At 39.5% G+C, this 20,233-nt stretch overlaps 1 protein-coding gene across 6 annotated transcripts in view; it reads right to left on the minus strand.

Annotated features, from left to right (window-relative positions):
* Positions 1–20,233, minus strand: part of MYPN (myopalladin) — a 124,728-nt gene that overhangs the window by 78,672 nt on the left and 25,823 nt on the right. For 3 of the 6 annotated variants that reach the window (XM_077946703.1, XM_077946702.1, XM_028826595.2), the window contains exon 4: positions 11,416–12,318. The exons of 2 other annotated variants lie outside the window; for them this stretch is intronic. In XM_077946703.1, coding sequence (XP_077802829.1) covers positions 11,416–12,317 — 902 coding nt within the window. In that variant the 5' untranslated portion in view covers position 12,318. Of the gene's footprint in view, positions 1–11,415; positions 12,324–20,233 lie in introns of those variants that run through there. One more of the 6 variants, XM_015147515.3, reaches the window with a different exon arrangement.

A 20,233-nucleotide genomic window follows, 5' to 3' on the forward strand; every position in this document is an offset into this window, starting at 1 on the left:
TCTGGGCCCACAAAACTTGACTCTCTTCCATCTATATGCTTTCTACCTTTGAGAAATTTGTTAAAATTTCAGGTCTATAGGCTGGGCACGGTGGCTCATGCCTGTAATCCCAGCACTTTGGGAGGCTGAGGCAAGTGGATCACGTGAGGTCAGGAGTTCGAGACCAGCCTGGCCAAGATGGCAGAACCCTGTCTCTACTAAAAATACAAAAATTAGCCAGGTATGATGGCAGGCGCTTATAATCCCAGCTACTACAGAGGCTGAGGCAGGAGAATCGCTTGAACCAAGAAGGTGGAGGCTACAGTGAACTAAGATCATGCCACTGCACTCCAGCCTGGGCGACAGAGCAAGACTCCATCTTAAAAGAAAAAAAAAAAAAAATCAGGTGTACACATGGCATTCTATATGGTTTTCCAGTTAGGTTTTGGGGTGTTGGAAGAGAAGATAGGCCCATATGCTCAGTCTACCATTTTGGGAAGATGATGCCCTTTTCACTGCTAAACTACTTCTAATTTACCTTCGGTGCCCATCACCCTCTCAAACTGCCCTTACTGAGGTCATTATGGCCTCCATGTTATTAAATCAAATGATACTTTTCAATTTTCATCTTACTTGATCTCTAATTAGTATTCACTGTAGTCAACTATTTAATCCCTCTTGCAGCAACTCTTCTTTTTTATGACTGCCCTATATCCCCCTCCCTCTTGCAGCAACTCTTCATTTTTATGACTGCCCTATATCCCCCCTACCATTTGGGATGTTCCTTGCCAATTTCCTTTAGGGGATTTTTGTCATCTACCCAAACTTTAAATCTTGGCATTCCTTTGCAGTATGGTCTGGACAGGAGTGATACTCGAAGTAATTAACTGCTGATTCAGAACGGATGCCACTACCAATCAGAAAGATGTAAACCATAACCAGCCTCATGGGCTATACCAGTTGTACTAACTAAATATCACACTTAGAGCTTGGGGCCAATTATCTTCTGACAAAAATATGAGAAAGAAAATTGAGGCAAATTTTGTACTTGAACAAAAATGCAAAATCCTTTTTAAAATTAGCAAACCAAATCTTGAAATATATAAAAAGATAGTGGATTATGACAAAATTGTGTTTATCCAAAGAATTCAAGGTTGACTTACCATTATAAAATCAATATTCTTTACCATACTAACAGAGTAAAGGGGAAAAACACATGATAATCTCAATAAATGCAGAAAAAGTGCTTGAAAAGACTCGACATCCATTCATGATTTTTAAAAATCTTAGTATTTTTAGACATCAGAACTTACAACAAAATCCTACAGAATATGTTATTATAGAACTAGAAAGCATTCTCTTCAAGATCAGAAATAAGACTAGAGCATGTATTGAACAGAACAAGACACTTCTGTTCAACATTGTACCAAAGGATTCAGTCAGCTCAAAACAGCAAAAGTAATGAAATATGAAATAGAGGATTATAAAGGAAAAACACACCCAAAAATCTATAGATAGATCTCCATAAATTTAGTGGTTGTTGAGTGAGGAAAAGTCCTCCAAAGGAGAATTGTTTAATGAATTTAACAAGGTTATAGAAGTTGATTGTATTTCTATTATATAACAAACATAGAAAGTAATTTTTAACAAAGATACCATTAATAATAGCATTAAAAATAATAATAATAATAGCATTTAAAATGAGATGCCTATGAATAAAGCTAACCAAGGATTTATAAAATCCCAAGAAAAGATTACAAATCTTTTTTGAAAGAAATTAAAGAATACTGTCTATGAAGGCAGGCATAGTGGCTCACACCTGTAGTCCCTGCTACTCAGGACAACCAGGCGGGAGGATCACCTGAATCTGGGAGTTCAAGGTTACAGTAAGCTATCACTGTGCCACTGCACTCCATCCTGGGTGACAGAAATTAAAGAATACCTTTGAAAACTGAGAAATATACTATGTCCTTAACTATGAAAGCTCAGTATTTTAAAGATGTCAACTTCCCCTAAATCGATCTACAGATTCAATGCAATTCCAAAAATCTTATTAGTGGTTGTTTTTTTTTTTTTTTTTTTTTTTTTTTTTTTTTTTTGACACAGTCTCGATCTGTTGCCTAGGCTGGAGTGCACTGACACAATCTCGGCTCACTGCAACCCCCACCTCCTGAGTTCAAGCGATTCTCTTGCCTCAGCCTCCCAAGTAGCTGAGACTACAGGCGCCTGCCACCACGCCTGGCTAATTATTGTATTTTTAATAGAGATGGGTTTTCACCATGTTGGCCAGGCTAGTCTCGAACTCCTGACCTCAAGTGATCCACCTGCCTCAGCCTCCCAAAGTGCTGGGACTACAAGCGTGAGCCACTGTGCCTGGACTAGATTTTAAAACTTGATAAAAGGATTCCAAAATTTATATTAGAGGGCAAAAGAGCAAGAAGAGCCGAACATCCTTAAAATGAAAAAGTTGGAAACCAAGAGCTGTGAAAAGCCTATTATAATGAGATAAATAAACCACAGGAAAATAAGAGAAAGTCCATACGTTTAAGAATTTCAATTTATGATGAACTGACACTATAGATCAGTGGGGAAAAGATGTACTTTTCCATTAACTGGTGCTAGAATAATTAGCTATTCAATCTTTAAAAATGAAAATGGGTTCCCTGCTTTACATCATACACAAAAATCAACTTTAAGTGAATTAAAAACTTAAATGTGAAAGACAAAATTATAAAATTTTTGGAAGACAAAATACAAGAATATCTTTATGACTTTGAGGTTAGGAAGAATTTCTTAAACTAGATGCAAACTACAAAAACCAAAATCATAAAGGAAAAAATTAATTAATTTGGAGCTAAAGTTAAGAATATCTAATTATCTAAAGATAAATTAAAATAAAATAAAAATAAAAAGAGAAAATAGAAAGATAAATGAAACCAGAAGAGGATATTTTCATAACATGTTATATGACTAGTATCCAGCAGTATCCAGGACATTGTCCTTTTTTTTTTTCTTTTTTTGAGAGGGAGTTTCACTCTTTTCCCCCAGGTTGGAGTGCAATGGCACAATCTCGGCTCACTGTAACCTCCACCTCCTGGGTTCAAGCGATTCTCCTGCCTCAGCCTCCCAAGTAGCTGGGATTATAGGCGCCTGCCACCACGCCTGGCTAATTATTGTATTTTTAGTACAGACGGGGTTTCACCATGTTGGCCAGGCTAGTCTCGAACTCCTGACCTCAGGTGATCCACCTGCCTCGGCCTCCCAAAGTGCTGGGATTACAGGCATGAGCCACCGCGCCCAGTCTATCCAGGATATTTTAAAAGTTTTGTAAACCAATAAGAAAAGAACAAACAATCCAATAGAAAAATGAGTGAAAGATGTAAACAGGCCCTTCATAAAATATGAGCCCTGAAAGGTCAATAAACAAAAAAATTTCAGCCTCATTTGTAACTGTGGAAATGAAAATCAAAACCACTTGAGTGGTACTTCATACCCATCAGACTGGCAAAAATTTAAAAGTCTGGTATAGGTTGAGTGTCCCAAATCCAAAAATATGTAATCCAAAATGCTACAAAAATTTAAAATTTTCTGAGTGCTGACAACACTCAAAGGAAATGTTTATTAGAGCCATTCAGATTTGAAATTCTCAGATTTGGGATGCTCAACCAGTAAGTATAATGCAAATATTCCGAAATTCAATAAAAATTGAAATTTGAAACACTTCTGGTCTCAAACAATAATATCAATATTGGCAATGATGTAGAACAACCAAAACTCTTACACAATGTCGGTGGGAATGTAAATCAAAACAATTCCTTTGCAAAACAATTTGGTATTATCATAAAGTTTAAGTTATACATAGTCTGCCAGCAATTTTATGCCCAACACACTCATTCACCAGGAAGAACTTGTGTACCAGTAAAGTATATTAGAATGTTTGTAATGACATTGTGCACATTAGGAAAAATCCGTAAACAACCCAAATGTACATCAATAATATAGTATTCTAGCCACACAGTAAAAGACTACATAGCAATGAAAACAAGTGATTTAGAGTTGCGTGTAACATGGATATACTTTTTAAAGAAAAAAATTCAAGTAGTAGAAGAAAATAGACATTCTGATTTCACTAGTATCAAAGTTTTAAAACATGTTAAAGTTACTAATATCATTTTTAAATACCTTTTCATTATGAAAACCTTCAAACATACATAGAGAGACTAGAACAATGTACCCCTTTGCACACATTGCTTAGCTTCAACAAATTATCAGCAGTTTGTTAGAACACAGACGGCTGAGCCTCTTCTCTAGACATCCTGATTCAGTGGGTCCGAGATGTGGCCTGTGAATTTACCTGTCCATCAATGTCGCAGGTGAAGCTAACGCTGCTGGTCCACGGACCCACTTTGAGTAGTCTGCTCTAGGAGGCTTTTAGAATCTGACCTCTTGGAACTAGTTTAAGGTTTTAAAAAGAGAGAGAGAGAGAGAGAATCTGGCCTCTAGTCTCTCTCTATACTTATCTCAAACCATTTCCTCCTCACTCTTTAAGATTTAGTGACATCAAGACATAATTTGTTTCTTCAATTTCTTAAACTCACCAATTACCTTGCTGCCTCAAGGGCTTCACATTTTCTATTCCCTAAGCCTGCACCACTTTTCCCCACAGCCTACTTTGCCAGGCTAACTCTTAGCTGTCCTTTATGTCTCAGCCTTAATATCGCTTTTCAAGAAAACCTTCACAACCCACAAGGTTTGGTCCCTTTGCTATATGCTCCCTCCTTTATAACATTTATCATAATTGTAATCATATAGACAGTTACAGAATTTGTGTTTATTATCTGTGTTCCTTACTATACTCTATGCTGCATGAAGGCAGGGAATTTGTCTGTCTTGTTTGCTGCTTTAACCTTAGTGTCTACAACAGTATGTGGCACATAAATAGGCACTTAATATTTGTTGGATGAATGAATGAATGAAGGTATCTAGATTTTTCCAAAAAGTAGAAAGAAAAAGCCTGTAAATAGTGTAATATGAAATTAAGATATGCTTTTTATTTATAACTGTTTTGTTTCCTACACTACTTGTAGACAAATGACTGGAAGCAGCAATAACAAAACTTAACAGCCATAGCAGGCATCAATATCTATAAAAGGTCAATTTGTGCTGCCTCGAAAGGTTGTGTACAAGCAAACATAGAGTTACCCAGCTGTACATTCCTGGGGAAAGAATTTGGAGTTGGGATACAAGAAGGGATCACGGCCATTTGCTGTGAATTCTCACAGACTCTTTCATCTCTGGGTAACACATGAACGTATTTCATTTTCTAAGACAACTCCTCCAATGAAGCTATGTCCAAGAAAGATTAACAGGCTTGCAAAACACACTAGCTTCAGTGATACAGGATTCCATCCTTCTTATACAACAATTTCTACCCAGTTAACTTGGAAATCAACAATATAAGCAAAATAATTTTTCAACTTGTTAAACTAGGGTTACAAGAACTTGGGCAAAATACTGATTATATAATACACAGGAGCACGTAGGTTAGGCTTCAGTTGCCCAGTATACTTATTATATTTTCTTGCTAAGATAGCAAAAAAGAATACTATCCTTACTGACTGTGGTGTTCCTCTTCAGCAAACCAAAATGTCTCATTACTTTGTTATTTTAATATATTTTTTAAGGAAATCCTCTGAATCAAAATCTGTTTTCCTGGGTCCTGTGGAGATGTCTCAAGAGTTTCAGTGGCGAACAAACAGGTAGGGCTCCAGGCGTCTCTATTCCACCCCTCTTCAAAACCCAATAGCACTACTTTATCTTAAAAAATGTATGTGTCCCAGGCTGGGCACGGTGGCTCACACCTGTAATCCCAGCACTTTGGGAGGCTGAAGCAGGCAGATCACGAGGTCAGGAGTTCAAGACCAGTCTGACCAACATGGTGAAACCCCATCTCTACTAAAAATACAAAAATTAGCCGAGCATGGTGGCATGCGCCTATAATCCCAGCTACTCAGGAAGCTGAGGCAGGAGAATTACTTGAACCCAGGAGGTGGAGGTTGCAGTGAGCCAAGATCATGCCACTGCACTCCAGCCTGGGTGACAGAGTGAGACTCCATCTCAAAAAAAAAAAAAAAAAAAAAAAAGAGAGAGAGAGAAAAAAGATATATGTGTCCCAGGTCGGGGGGTGGTAGCTCACACCTGCAATCCCAGCACTTTGGGAGGGCAAGGCAGGTGGACCACCTGAGGTTAGGAGTTCGAGATCAGCCTGGCCAACATGGTGAAACCCCATCTCTACTGAAAATACAAAAAAATTAGCTGGGTGTGGTGGCAGGCACCTGTAATCCCAGTTACTTGGGAGGCTGAGGCAGGGGAACTGCTTGAACGCAGGAGGCAGAGGTTGCAGTGAGCCAAGATCTGGCCATTGCACTCCAGCCTGAGTGACAGAGAGAGAGATTCTGTGTCAAAAACACTACTCTAGCACTGGACTGAACCAACTAGAAGTTGGTTCCAAGTGTTACTTGTGTTTACAGTTCCTTTGTAAGTACAGAGATATTGTGTCAAGCTTTTCTCAGTGTCCAGGGTATTCCTTGGAATGTTTCTAGTTCCACTACTCTCTCATCTGACTTTCAGTCCTGCATTTCTGCCTGCCTGTTGGAAATGGTCCATCTGTCCCCTCAGACTCAAATTCCCATCGACCTCCTCCACAAACCAGCCACTTATTCCCTTGCCTCCATCCTTACTGGAGACCCCATCTTTCTCTTAAGTGTCCAGGTCCACAAACTTGTGGAGTAAATTTTGTATACCTGTCCTTCCTCTGTGGTGTGTCACCAAGTTCAGCTTGATTTCTTTTCTTCTAAACATTGCTCGCTGACATCTTTCCTCCTCGTTCCTACCACACCCACCCGAGTCCCACCAGAGCATCAGATGCCTGGGATACCTTCCGCTGCTTCCTAAGTGGCTTCATGGCTTCATTTTTTCCAGATGTGACTTATTCTTCCAGATTAATTCTTCTTAAATCCTCCCTTTCATCTTGTTACTTCCCCATACACAACCTTAAATGGTTTCCAGTTTGTTTTGAAACCAAGTCTGAACTACTCTGCTTTGCTTTCAAGGTTCTTCAAAGTCATCTGACTCTACTGTCCTTTCCAGTTTGGTCAGTGTCCTCCCTGCCATATAAAAAAATCTTATTATAATTAGAGTGCCTGTGCCCTTCCATAACATGTTGAAGTGACCTGGCCTGAAAGGACCCATTCCTTCCACCTACCTCTTCAACCTTATCTCTAATCTTTCTTACCTTTACTCTGTGTTCTTGACATAGATGAGTACTTATGGTTCCCTGATAACACTTGCCTCGGGAGCTTTGCACTTGCTTTCCCCTCTACGCTTGGCATCCTCTACCTCCTGAGTTAACGCTTCCTTTATCATGTGCTCCAGGCTAAGCAACTCATATACTCCTTTAAACCACCACTGCCTCCTCTACAGACTCCTGTCATAGCCCTTATTATGTAATACTGCAGTGATTGATTTGTTTGCTGTCTGCCTGATTCCTAGCTATTAGACTGTGAGCCTCCCTCTCAGAAGACTTTAGATTTGGTTTCAAAACAAGATTCCTGACCTCCACTAGCTCACAATTGTTTTGTACTCCCAGTGAATCACTTTAGTAACTCAATTGGTATTTGTTGAATGAGTAAATAAGAAACTTTCTACCTAAATTTTCACTATTCAAAGTTCAAGTAAAATCCTCCTACATCTCTGAAGACTTCTTTGACTTTTCTAGTCCTTTGCTCCTTCTGTGACACCTGACACTACTTAAAGTTTGTACTATAAAAATTAGGATTATTTCTTTAACTGTATCGCAAGTTCCTTGAAGGCAGGGATGCATATTTATATTGTGTCTGTCATTGCATTGATCACAGTGCTGAGCACACAGTAAAACTAAATAAATACATATTTGCTTTCTGATTGGAGTTATATAAATTCTGTGCTTAGGAAAATGACAGCTACTAGTCTACTTGGAAAATTCTAATTCTGTTCTTTTTTTTTTTTTTTGAGACAGAGTCTCACTCTGTCGCCTGGGCTGGAGTACAGTGGCCAGATCTCAGCTCACTGCAAGCTCCGCCTCCCGGGTTTACGTCATTCTCCTGCCTCAGCCTCCCGAGTAGCTGGGACTACAGGCGCCCGCCACCTCGCCCGGCTAGTTTTTTGTATTTTTTTAGTAGAGACGGGGTTTCACTGTGTTAGCCAGGATGGTCTCGATCTCCTGGCCTCGTGATCCGCCCGTCTCGGCCTCCCAAAGTGCTGGGATTACAGGCTTGAGCCACCGCGCCCGGCCTCTAATTCTGTTCTTAATCTAATTGCAGTCATAAAATTAAGTACTAATTCATTCAGAAAATATTTAGCATATACCTATTAATTTCCTAGCATCGAACCAGTGGTTAGGATACAGGTATGAATGCTGTCAGTAAAGAAATTCTTCCCAGGAAAAATTAGCATTGCTACATGGAAACTGTGTACATTTCTTTCACTTTTAAATTCGAAGATTTGTAAATTTTTAGTTGGCTGATTAAATGGTTTCTGAGTGGCCACCACATTACTTTGCTTTGTGGGGAATGTCTTCCTAATTGATATTTCTTAGTAGTGAATTGAATTCATTCTTGTATCTGAGATTGTCATGGCTGAAAAATGGGTAGGATGAGACCTGAATGATCTGGTCTAATTTTTGTTTTATAATCAATCTATGTTCAGAAAACTAATGGATTGGACAGGACTAATCTAAGTTTTGTGTGTATCACAACTGGAGTTCTCACCAGCTTACTTAGACTGACCAGATGCCACTGAGTGGTAGCTGTCATGGGGACTGTGATGACATCTCACTAGCATTACCGACCAGAGTCTCCGGGAGTATCATCAGGCACGTTCAGAGCAGAAGGGCAGACACCGCCCTGTGGTTTTCAGTTCCAACCCTTTGCTACGTCTTAGGCCAATGGTCTCACTTCTGATTTAAATCTAAGTTGAGTTTCTTGTTTTCCTGTTTCCTTATCCACTAGCTTATTCAACATTTCTGAGTGGCTACTACGAGCCCAAAGCTGTGCTTGGTGCTCAAGACACGAAGGTAAAAACAACAGAATCCCTGCCCTCAAGGAGGTCAGTGGGATAACCTAATAGTCAAATGTATCTGCCATTGTAGAGATAATATTTGACATTGCCTTATGTTGCCTTTGAAAAGCAAAAATCAATATATGAATATGTCTTTGGGCCAGAATCCCTTGAATTAATATGCATGTATAAATAAAAATGCTATTATTAATACTACTATTGTCCTATAATATGAATATTATGAAATAAAAAGATGATGCCCTATTTATATACAGAGAATAAATGTTAAATAGTAATGAAATCATTTTCTAGTAATAATCAGGTAGTTACAAACACAAAGTAACTCTTATAAGACTCTAAATTCCAGGAATTCTCTACAAAAGTAATCCACTTCAACCATATTGTTCACATGTTATTCCATTATAAAATCAAAGGTAGGACATGTTACTCTGGGGGCTAAGGCTGGTTCCAGGTTTTGTGGGACCTGAAGCTCATAAATGTGGAAGGGCTCCTTTAAAAAGTAAAATAAAATTAGAATATGCAAAATCAGGCATAGCCTAGGCAAGCGAGAACTCCTGAAACTTATACTGCATTTGCCTCACAGAAAAGCTGACCATGGTAGGCAAATAAAAGATGAATATCCTCTCTATCCATCAGTCATAGTGTTCATGAAGCTGACATTGAAAGTTTATAATACATTTAATACATGTATAATGAATCTTTAAATTGACTTTACCCTCAGCCCAATTCTGTCGGTGTTTATGCTATTATTTGGGTTTCTTTAAAGTTTAAAAAAATATTGCAGGTATTCATTGCATAGAGACCATTTTTAGGCTATAAACTATAGCCCCGCACTGTCCAATATTGTAGTCATTAGACACATGCAGTTATTGGGCACTTGAAATGTGGTTCGTGCAACTAAATAACTGAATTTTTAATTTTATTTATTTATTTATTTATTTATTTATTTATTTATTTACTGAAGGAGTCTCGCTCTGTCGCCCACGCTGGAGTGCAGTGGCGCGATCTCAGCTCACTGCAAGCTCCGCCTCCCGGGTTCACGCCATTCTCCTGCCTCCGCCTCCCGAGTAGCTGGGACTACAGGCGCCCGCCACCTCGCCGGGCTAATTTTTTTTTTGTATTTTCGGTAGAGACGGGGTTTCACCGTGTTAACCAGGATGGTCTCGATCTCCTGACTTTGTGATCTGCCCGCCTTGGCCTCCCAAAGTGCTGGGATCACAGGCCTGAGCCACCGCTCCTGGCCTGATTTATTTATTTTGAGATGGAGCCTCGATCTATATAGCCCAGGCTGGAATACGGTGGTGCGATCCCGGCTCACTACAACCTCTACCTCCCAGGTTTAAGAAATTCCCTCTGCCTCAGCCTCCTGAGTAGTTGGCATTACAGATGCCTGTTACCACACCCGGCTAATTTTTTTGTATTTTTAGTAGAGATGGGGTTTTGCCCTGTTGGCCAGGCTGGTCTCAAACTCCTGACCTCAAGTGATCTGCCCACCTCGGCCTTCCAAAGTGCTGGGATTATACGCGTGAGCCACTGCGCCCAGGCAAAATTAAGGCTGTATTCCCTAGGAAAATTTAACATCCAAATTGAAATATGCTGTCAGTGTCGAATTCATGCTGGATTTCAAATCCCTGGTATAATAAAAATAATGTAAAATATCTTATTAATAATTTTTACACTGGTTACATGTTGAATGATAATGTTTTTATTTTTATTTTATTTATTTATTTATTTATTTATTTATTTATTTATTTTTGAGACAGAGTTTCGCTCTTGTTGCCCAGGCTGGAGGGCAGTGGTGCGATCTCGGCTCACCACAACCTCCGTCTCCTGGGTTCAAGCTATTCTCCTGCCTTAGCCTCTCGAGTAGCTGGGATTACAGGTACCCGCCACCATGCCCAGATAATTTTTGTATTTTTAGTAGACATGGAGTTTCTCCATGTTGGTCAGGCTGGTCTCGAGCTCCCAACCTCAGGTGATCGGCTGGCCTTGGCCTCCCAAAGTGCTGAGATTACAGGCGTGAGCCACTGCGCCCAGCCTACGATAATGTTTTTAATATGTTAGTTAAATAATGTATGTTATTAACTTTAATTTCACCTGCTTCTTTTTAGTTTTTAAAAATGTAGCTACTAGAGAAATTAAAACTACATACGTGACTAGGTTTACATTTCTATTGGACCAAGCTGCTTTTAGACACCGACTACTTTTCTCAAAGACGGTATATAATTTTGGAAACCACGTACTTAAAGGATAATACTTAGGAGGGTCATGGTAGATGGAAAGCAACATTACTCAACATTACCAGTGGGGCATTTTTACCTTACTTGAGGTGGTGGAATTCCTACCACTATGCAATCCAACTGTACTCGAGTTCCTTCTGGAACTTCTCTGCTCCGTAACTTTTGAGTGAACCGGGGAGGTTGCCCCAGAGGTTCTTCATAGTACAGAGATGAAGGGGAAGACCCTGGGGTGGTGTCTCCACCAGCCGCCTCACTGGCAGCCTGCTCCGCTTCACGCCTCTTGGCTTCCTGCTCTTCGAGGGCGTGATTCACTTCATTATCCCTGGTATCCGCAGGGATAGGGATGGGAACAGAAGATCTTTCTCGTCTTTCTGACAGATCTGAGAAACTGGAGCTGTTTTCCTGCATAACTTTGTTTTGAGATTCCAGTTTACTCTTGTGGTTTTTGCAGGCACGAGGTCTAATCCTTTTGGAGCTGTGAGATTTGAAAAGGGAGGATAGCTCTTCAATGAAGTCGGCAGCCTTATTTAAGAATACTTTTTTGGACTGGGTTTCAGAACAATACTGTGGCTTTTTTGCCTCCTGGAGGCTTTCTTTGGAGCTGGTGGGACTTCGAGGGTTATCCTGGCAGAAGTTAGGCTCAAAACTTAAATTAGGTGTGTGTTTCATCTGATCAGAAGAAAGTCGTTTTCTAGCTTGAGTTTCATCTGCCTTCTCCAAAGGGTCGTGATTGATGGCTAGTCTTGCCAGAGTGACACTTTCATCTAATTCTTCTTGGCTCAGAAAGGCTGAAAGATCTGGAAGGTCATCTTGGCCTCCACCTCCTTCAGCGGCCCCAGAAGGACTGCCAAAATGGAAAGGGTTGGAGGAAGGCTCTGCTCGACTCCTCTCATTGTTTCCCCGATGTCTGGTTTCAGCTAAATAGCTCTCTCTTAGAAGCTGAGATATGGAAGTAGAAGCTTCTACGCTGTCGTCTTGCATGCTATCACAAAATAATAATAACAAAAAGTTTGGATCATTTCTAGGGAATAACAAGTCTGTGTCTATTATAGCATGGCAGATTCGTTAGAAATTAAAGCTCAAAATAAAGAATTGCCTAATTTTAATACTTTTACAAACTTACTATTTATTTATTTATTTTTGAGACAAAGTCTCACTTTGTCACCCAGGCTGGAGTGCAGTGATGCAATCTCAGCTCACTGCAACCTCCACCTCATGGGCTCAAGTGATTCTCCCACCTCACGCTTGCACATAGCTGGGACTACAGGCATGTGCCATCACACCTGGCTAATTTTTGTATTTTTTGCAAGACAAGGTTTTGCCATGTTGCCCAGGCTGGTCTCGAGCTCCTGGACTCAGGTGATCCGCTCACCTCAGCCTCCCAAAGTGCTGGGATTATAGGGGTGAGCCACCGTGCCCTCCCCCTTTTATAAACTTTAAAGACTTAAATATTACTCTCAAACTATGAAATAAATAAGAATGGAATGAAATTTCCCTGCAAATAAAGACCTGGATGATTACCACTTTATTAAACTCTTTAAATGCAAGTTCAGTTGTGAAAGCCATGACATAACTATAATAATATTAAATAACATTTCTAAGCCTGATATTGATAATGTCAATAATGATCTTTTAGTTATAAAGCGCTTTCATACACAGAGATTTGCTCTCCACCCTCTCCTCTTTACCTTGAATGTAATAGAATTATAGAAATTGATAAAAAAATAAATACTTTTTAAAGTCTTAAGAAAATAATATAATGATGCAAGCCAATTTTATATTTTTAATATTATATCCATTTATTCATTCAAACATTTACTAACGGATGGCAAATTTGTGACTTAGGCTGTCACTACTCTCTCTCGTCCTTAAAAGTTGCCGCTCAGTGATTACTGTACTTCCCCCCTTTACCTTGACTTTCCTAACACTCCACTCCTTCAGCCATCACCAATCAGAGATGGCAATGGAGATGAAGACTATTTGCCATTCTTGGCTACTGTGTGGGAAAGTAGAGAAAAAAGTAATCTTCTAAATATTTTCTGGCTTTAACATCCTATAACATAACTTACTTCAGTTAATTTCTTTCCTTTCTCTTATATGACAGCGTCACTTATATCACACGTAAGGCTTCCTAGGAACTGTCCCTGTTCCCAAACTTCTAGAATGCTATCCCAAACTAACCTCTGAATTGGCAAAGTAGGCAGCCACCTTGAGAGGCAATTAGAGATGACTGAAAGGACCATCCACAGTAAAATATTTTTCCCACCTACTTGGACAGACTGAGATTGCCCCAAGTAGAGCCTCTTATTTGGATGAAGTGTATTATGCCTTTTTAAAAAGGTTAATCTAAAATGCAAAGGTGACAGGGTGCAGTGGCGCACACCTGTGATCCCAGCACTTTGGGAGGCCAAAGCGGGTGGACCACCTGAGGTCAGGAGTTTGAGACCAGCCTGGGCAGCATGGTGAAACCCTGTCTCTACCAAAAACACAAAAAAATTAGCTGGGCTTGGTGGTGGGCACCTGTTATTCCAGCTACTTGGGGGACTGAGACAGGATAATTACTTGAACCCGGGAGGCGGAGGTTGCAGTGAGCCAAGATTGCACCACTGTACTCCAGCCTGGGCAACAAGAGTGAAACTCTGTCGCAATAAATAAATAAAATAAAACGCAAAAGTGTTGGAGAGCAAAGATTTGTCTACAAAGGTGTTTATCACATGATTATATTTAAAAATTGGAACCATGTTCAGTAATAAGAAATTAGTTAATTAAATTATGACATACTCATTAAATAGAACTATATGTCTATTTGTTAAATTTTGTGGAACAGTGAATAATATACAAAATCGTATATGAAAGTATAATTGATACCCCAGCTGAAAAGCTTTCTCATTTGTGCACAAACTACATGGAGGAACGGTTAAAGATATATGAAACAAGGTGCAAAATGTTATTTGAAAATGTAACTAATACACCGAAAATCCTCATTTGTAACTCAACTATTTCTTTAGCCTCGTTTAAGTTTCTGTTTATGTTTAGATGGGGGAAAAATTAAGTGCCTTATAAATCAAGATGGCTTTCTCTCTATTCATTGGACATTACTGTTTGTTGTGTTTTTTTATTTCCTTCCTTCCTTCCTTCCTTCCTTCCTTCCTTCCTCCTCTCTCTCTCTTTCTCTCTTTCTTTCCTTCTTTCTTTGTTTCTTTTTTTTTTTTTGAGACAGAGTCTCGCTCTGTCGCCCAGGCTGGAGTGCAGTGGCCAGATCTCAGCTCACTGCAAGCTCCGCCTCCTGGGTTTATGCCATTCTCCTGCCTCAGCCTCCCGAGTAGCTGGGACTACAGGCGCCCGCCACCTCACCTGGCTAGTTTTTTGTATTTTTTAGTAGAGACGGGGTTTCACCGTGTTAGCCAGGATGGTCTCGATCTCCTGACCTCATGATCCGCCCGTCTCGGCCTCCCAAAGTGCTGGGATTACAGGCTTGAGCCACCGCCCCCGGCCCTCCTTCTTTCTTTCTTTCCAGGGTCTCACTCTCTCACCCAGGATGGAGCATAGTGGCATGATCATAGCTCACTGCAGCCTTAAACTCCTGGATTCAAGCAATTCTCCCTCCTCAACCTCCCAAGTAACTGGGACTACAGCCACGCACTACCACACCTGGCTAATATTTAAATTTTCTGTAGGAACGAGGTCTCTCTATGTTGCCCAGGCTGGTCTCCAACTAAAAGAACCTCAAGTGATCCTCCCACCTCCACCTCCCAAAGCTCTGGGATTATAGGCGTGAGGCATAGTGCCTACCCTGTATATTGTGTTTTAATGTGACTTTGTCTTTTACCCTTTATTTTGAGATAGCTTTTACATTGAGGCAACATGGAATGAGCATTAGCCTTGGTACCAGATAGATCTAATTCCAAATTCTGCTTCATGTCTTAACAATTATGTAACTTTGAGAAGTTTACTTAACTTCTTTGAGCTTTGGTTTCTTCGTCTGTAAAACATGAAAAAATCTGTTTCCCAAGGGAGTGAGGATTAATAACATCAAAGGCAAAGTCCTTAAAATAGGGCCTGCCACTATAATGGGTATTCGACTGATGTTCATAAAGAACAATACTTTGGTGAAAGTGATGTTAAAGTTGAAGAACTTTAAAAATGTTTATATTTGTGGTGGAAATAGAAAAGAAAATTCTTAGATGAGTTTTTTTTTTTTTTAAGAAGCCAATTGAGGTGTTAATGTACCTGTTCTTATGTTTATGGTTATGAGAAATTATTATAACAAAACTTTCAGGTATTCAAAATAAAGATTTCTTTAATGTTTTAATGTAGTACTTATGACCTAGTACATTGGTGTTAGATAGAACTGGGTTCAAATCCTAGTTCTGGCACTTCCTAATATCCTAGTATAAACTTGGGAAAGTTTAAACACTATACACCTCAGTTTACTCATCTGTAAAACAGATATAGTAGCAGTAGCCATATCATAGGTAGAAGTGATGATTAATGTGCTTGGGATTTAGTAAACATTCAATAAATGGAAGTTACTATTACTATAATAATTATTATGATTTAACAACCATGGCCATGTATCATGGCCTCCATTTTATAGATAAGAAATGGAGGCAGAACCAGTGAAGTGACCTGATCCGAGGAAAAATTTGAAGAGAAACCAAAGTGTACGTTCATAGTTAATTCAGTGTATCTGTATTCTATTGAAATACAGTCTCATGAATTAACTGTGTTGACTTCAGATCTTTGTATTCTCTTTGCTTGGACTGCTTCCTGTGCCCACCTCTTTTCACTATCTTATCAGGCCTAATCCTACATGGTCTTTGGTTCTTAGCTGAGACATCACTGCCCTGGGATTTCTTCTCTTCCCTGAGTTGGGTACCTCTCCAATGTGCTCCCAAAGCTCGCTGTCCTTGACACAGTCTCCAAACACAGTACTTATCACAATACATTAAGTGTGTGTATTTTCTTCTCTGTCTCCCTATGTTTTGTACACCATCATCTCTACACCCACATAGCACAGAGAAGGTGGTTAATAAATATTTGTTGAATTAATGTGTTCATTAGAATTTTCTGCTAACTCTATTATTAGCTTTCACTTTTTTTTTTTTTAAAGACAGAGTTTCACTCTTGTTGCCCAGGCTGGAGTGCAATGGTGCGATCTTGGCTCACTGCAACCTCCACCTCCCACATTCAAGCAATTCTCTTGCCTTAGCCTCCCAAGTAGCTGGGATTACAGACATGCACCACCATGCCTGGTTAATTTTTGTATTTTTAGTAGAGACACGGTTTCACCATGTTGATCAGTCTGGATGGTCTTGAATTCCTGACCTCGAGTGATCCACCTGCCTCGGCCTCCCGAAGTGTTGGGATTACAGGTGTGAGCCACCGTTGCTGGCCTATCTTTCACTTTTAATTGTAGGATAAAATAGGACAGATAAAGGAGGACAAAGAAAACTTATAGACACAAAGAAAAACTATAAACTGGTAAAGGCAGTCATAACTTTAAGATGACTTTCAAGTGAAAACTTATTTATGGTGGATAAAATAACTGAAATCATGCTTTGTTTTCTTCTTCCTTTTTCTTTCTTTCTCTCTCTCTCGCTCCCTCTTTCTTTCTCTCTCTCTTTCTCTCTCTCTTTCTTTCCTTCTTTCTTTCTTTCTTTCTTTCTTTCTTTCTCTCTCTCTTTCTGTCTTTCTTTCTCTCTCTCTCTTTCTTTCTTTCTTTCTTTCTTTCTTTCTTTCTTTCTTTCTTTCTTTCTTTCTTTCTTTCTTTCTTTCTTTCTTTCTTTCTTTTTGAGATAGACTCTCGCTCTTATAAATGGCACGATCTCGGCTCACTGCAACCTCTGCCTCCTGGGTTCAGGCGATTCTCCTGCTTCAGCCTCCTGAGTGGCTGGGATTGTAGGCACCCGCCACCATGCCCGGCTAATTTTTGTATTTTTAGTAGAGATGGGTTTTCACCATGTTGGCCAGGCTGGAATGCTTTGCTTTTATACCAGAAGTATCAGAGAACATCTGATTATAATCAGAAACCTGGGTTTGAATCCCAGCTCCAACACTAAATAACTTTGTTTTCTTGAGAAAGTAACTTAATGCATCTGAATCTCAGTTATCCTCATCTGTCAGATAGGATAACAATTCTATCTTTGAGGATTCTCAGATGAAAATGCATATATAAATTGTTAAACTGATAAAATATTAGCCAAAATAAAAAATATGAAAATTATTTTCTTTTTTAAGCATTAATTTAAAAACTATCTTTTAAGCATTAATTTTATAACTATTATAAAATTTATACTTAAAAAATCACAAGTGCTATTATAGGTACCCTATAATTCATTTATTCATCCAATAAATATTTACTGAGCATCTACTATGTGCCAGGCACTGTTCTAGGCACTGTGGATTCACTGGTGAACAAAAGACAAAGTCTCTGTCCTAATGGAACTGACATTCTAGTAGGTAAAATCTCAATGTTAGGAAGAAAAATAAAATAGAAAATGGGGATCGAGAATAATGGAGGAGGGAAGAAGGTGTGTTATTTTAGCTAGCAAAGTCAAGCAAAGTTTATAATGCAGTGGAGAAGTTACTCATGTGACCATCTGGTTAAAAAAAAGAATGTTCCTGACTGAGGTAGAAGTAAGCGTCAAAGCCTAAGAGGTGAGTGTTTTGTATGTTTAAGTCAAGCCCAGTGAGCGAAGAAGTGCGTGAAAAAGAAGAGCGAAAGAAAATGAGGTCAGAAAGGTACAAGGCCAGATCATTTAAGGTCTTGCAGACCATGGAAAGGACTTCAAATTTTATTAAACCTGTGAAGGGAAAACCACTTAAAGGTTTTGAGAAGCAGATGACATGGTTTTGAAAAAGTTCAATCATGGCTGCTATGCAAAGAATCAAACTGAAGGAAGTAAGAGTGGAAGTGAGCAGATCAGTTAGGAGACAATTGCAACATGCTACGCAAGAGATGATGGTGGCTTGGCTCAATGAGTGGTAGCCATGGGAGATGGCCAGAAATGCTCATATTTGAGATATCTGTAAAAGTAGAGCCAATGCGGTTTGCTGATGGATTAAAATGGGATGTGAAAGAAAGGGCATTCAAGAATGACTCCAATATTTATGCCCTGAACAACTAGGTCATTGGCAGAACCATTTGCTGGGACGAGGTAGGAGCAGGTTTCAGGGAATAAAATCATAAGTTCTCTTAAACATTTCAGCTGCAGTATTCAGAGTGTCATTTGACTTTTTTTTTTTTTTTTTTTTTTTTGAGATGGAGTTCCACTTTGTTGCCCAGACTAGAATGTCGTGGCGCGATCTCGGCTCACTGCAACCTCTGTCTCCCGAGTTCAAGTGATTCACCTGCCTCAGCCTCCTGAGTAGCTGGGATTCCAGGCACACGCCACCACCCCTAGCTAATTTTTGTGTTTTTAGTAGAGATGGGGTTTCACCAAGTTGTCCAGGCTGGTTTCAAACTCCTGCACCTCAAGGCTGCCTGCCTCAGCCTCCCAAAGTGCTCGGATTACAGGCGTGAACCACCACGTCTGGCCACAGTGACATTTGAGTTTGTTTCCTCTTTTCTGTTTCTCACAAAATGGAAAATTAGATTTTTTCCCACTTTCAAAATAAGAATGAGTAATTGCCCTTGAAAACAGATCATAGCATTGGTGAAATGGTACCAGATTGGAAATGAAACAATTAATGTGGCATCCACCATCAAGACAGACTTTAACAAATCACATAAAATAATTTGGCAACATAGACAGCTTACTATACTTCCTTTACTTTCCTAAATATCTCTATTTTTTTCCCTATGACCTTTCCAGAAAAGAGGATCTGCCCTAAGAACTTTCCGAAAATGTTAAGAGTCAGGTTTATGGTGGGGCACAGTGGCTCATGCCTGTAATCCCAGAACTTTGGGAGGCCAAGGTGGGCAGATCACTTGAGGTCAGGTGTTCGAGACCAGCCTGGTCAACATGATGAAACCCTGTCTCCACTAAAAGTACAAAAATTAGCTGGGCATGGTGGCAGGCGCCTGTAATACCAGTGACTTGGGAGGCTGAGGCAGGAGAATTGCTTGAACCTGGGAGGCAAAGGTTGCAGTGAGCCGATCATCGTGCCACTGCACTCCACACTCCAGTCTGGGCAAAAGAGCGAGACTCTGTCTCAAAAAAAAAAAAAGAAAGAAAGAAAGAGTGAGTCAGGTTCATAAAAACAGAAGTTTGAGGCTGATACCTTTGGACATGTTTTTCAACTCATGTTAACTCGGTGCTATCCTTCTTCAGGCTCTAAGAAGACCCTGTTGTTGGAAATACATGGAATAAACTCATTTTTTAGTTATAATATGAAAATTTAAGCTGGGGAATTGATCAGAGAATTAGCAAAACCTAGTATGAAGTAACTTGAATTCAAACATAAGTACTGAAGTATTCTGACTGTGAAGTATTAGATATTTAAATGAGAAAACAAATCTGGGTGGGAGGAATGCTGAGATGTTGGTCAAAGGGTACAAAGTTCCAGTTACACAGGAGAAGAAATGAGTTATGGAGGCCTACTGTACAGCATGGGGGCTATAGTTAGTAATAATGTAATGTATTCTTGAATATTTCTAAAAGAGTAGAGCTTCAATTTTCTCACGACACAAAAAAGGGGTAAGTATGTGAGGCTATGGACATATTAATTAGCTTGATTTAATCATTGCAAAATGTATACATACAACAAAACATTACATTGTACACCACAAATATATACAATTTTTAATTTGTCAATTAAACCTTCATAAAGGTGAAAAAAAGGAATCTATTTTTTTAATGTGTCTTTTTTTTTTTCTTTTTTTGAGACAAGATCTCACTCTTTCACCTAGGCTGGAGTATAGCGGTGTGGTCATGGCTCACTGCAGCCTTGAC

The sequence above is a fragment of the Macaca mulatta genome, chromosome 9, assembly GCF_049350105.2.
Source record: "Macaca mulatta isolate MMU2019108-1 chromosome 9, T2T-MMU8v2.0, whole genome shotgun sequence".
In the NCBI taxonomy this organism is placed as follows: Eukaryota; Metazoa; Chordata; class Mammalia; order Primates; family Cercopithecidae; genus Macaca; species Macaca mulatta.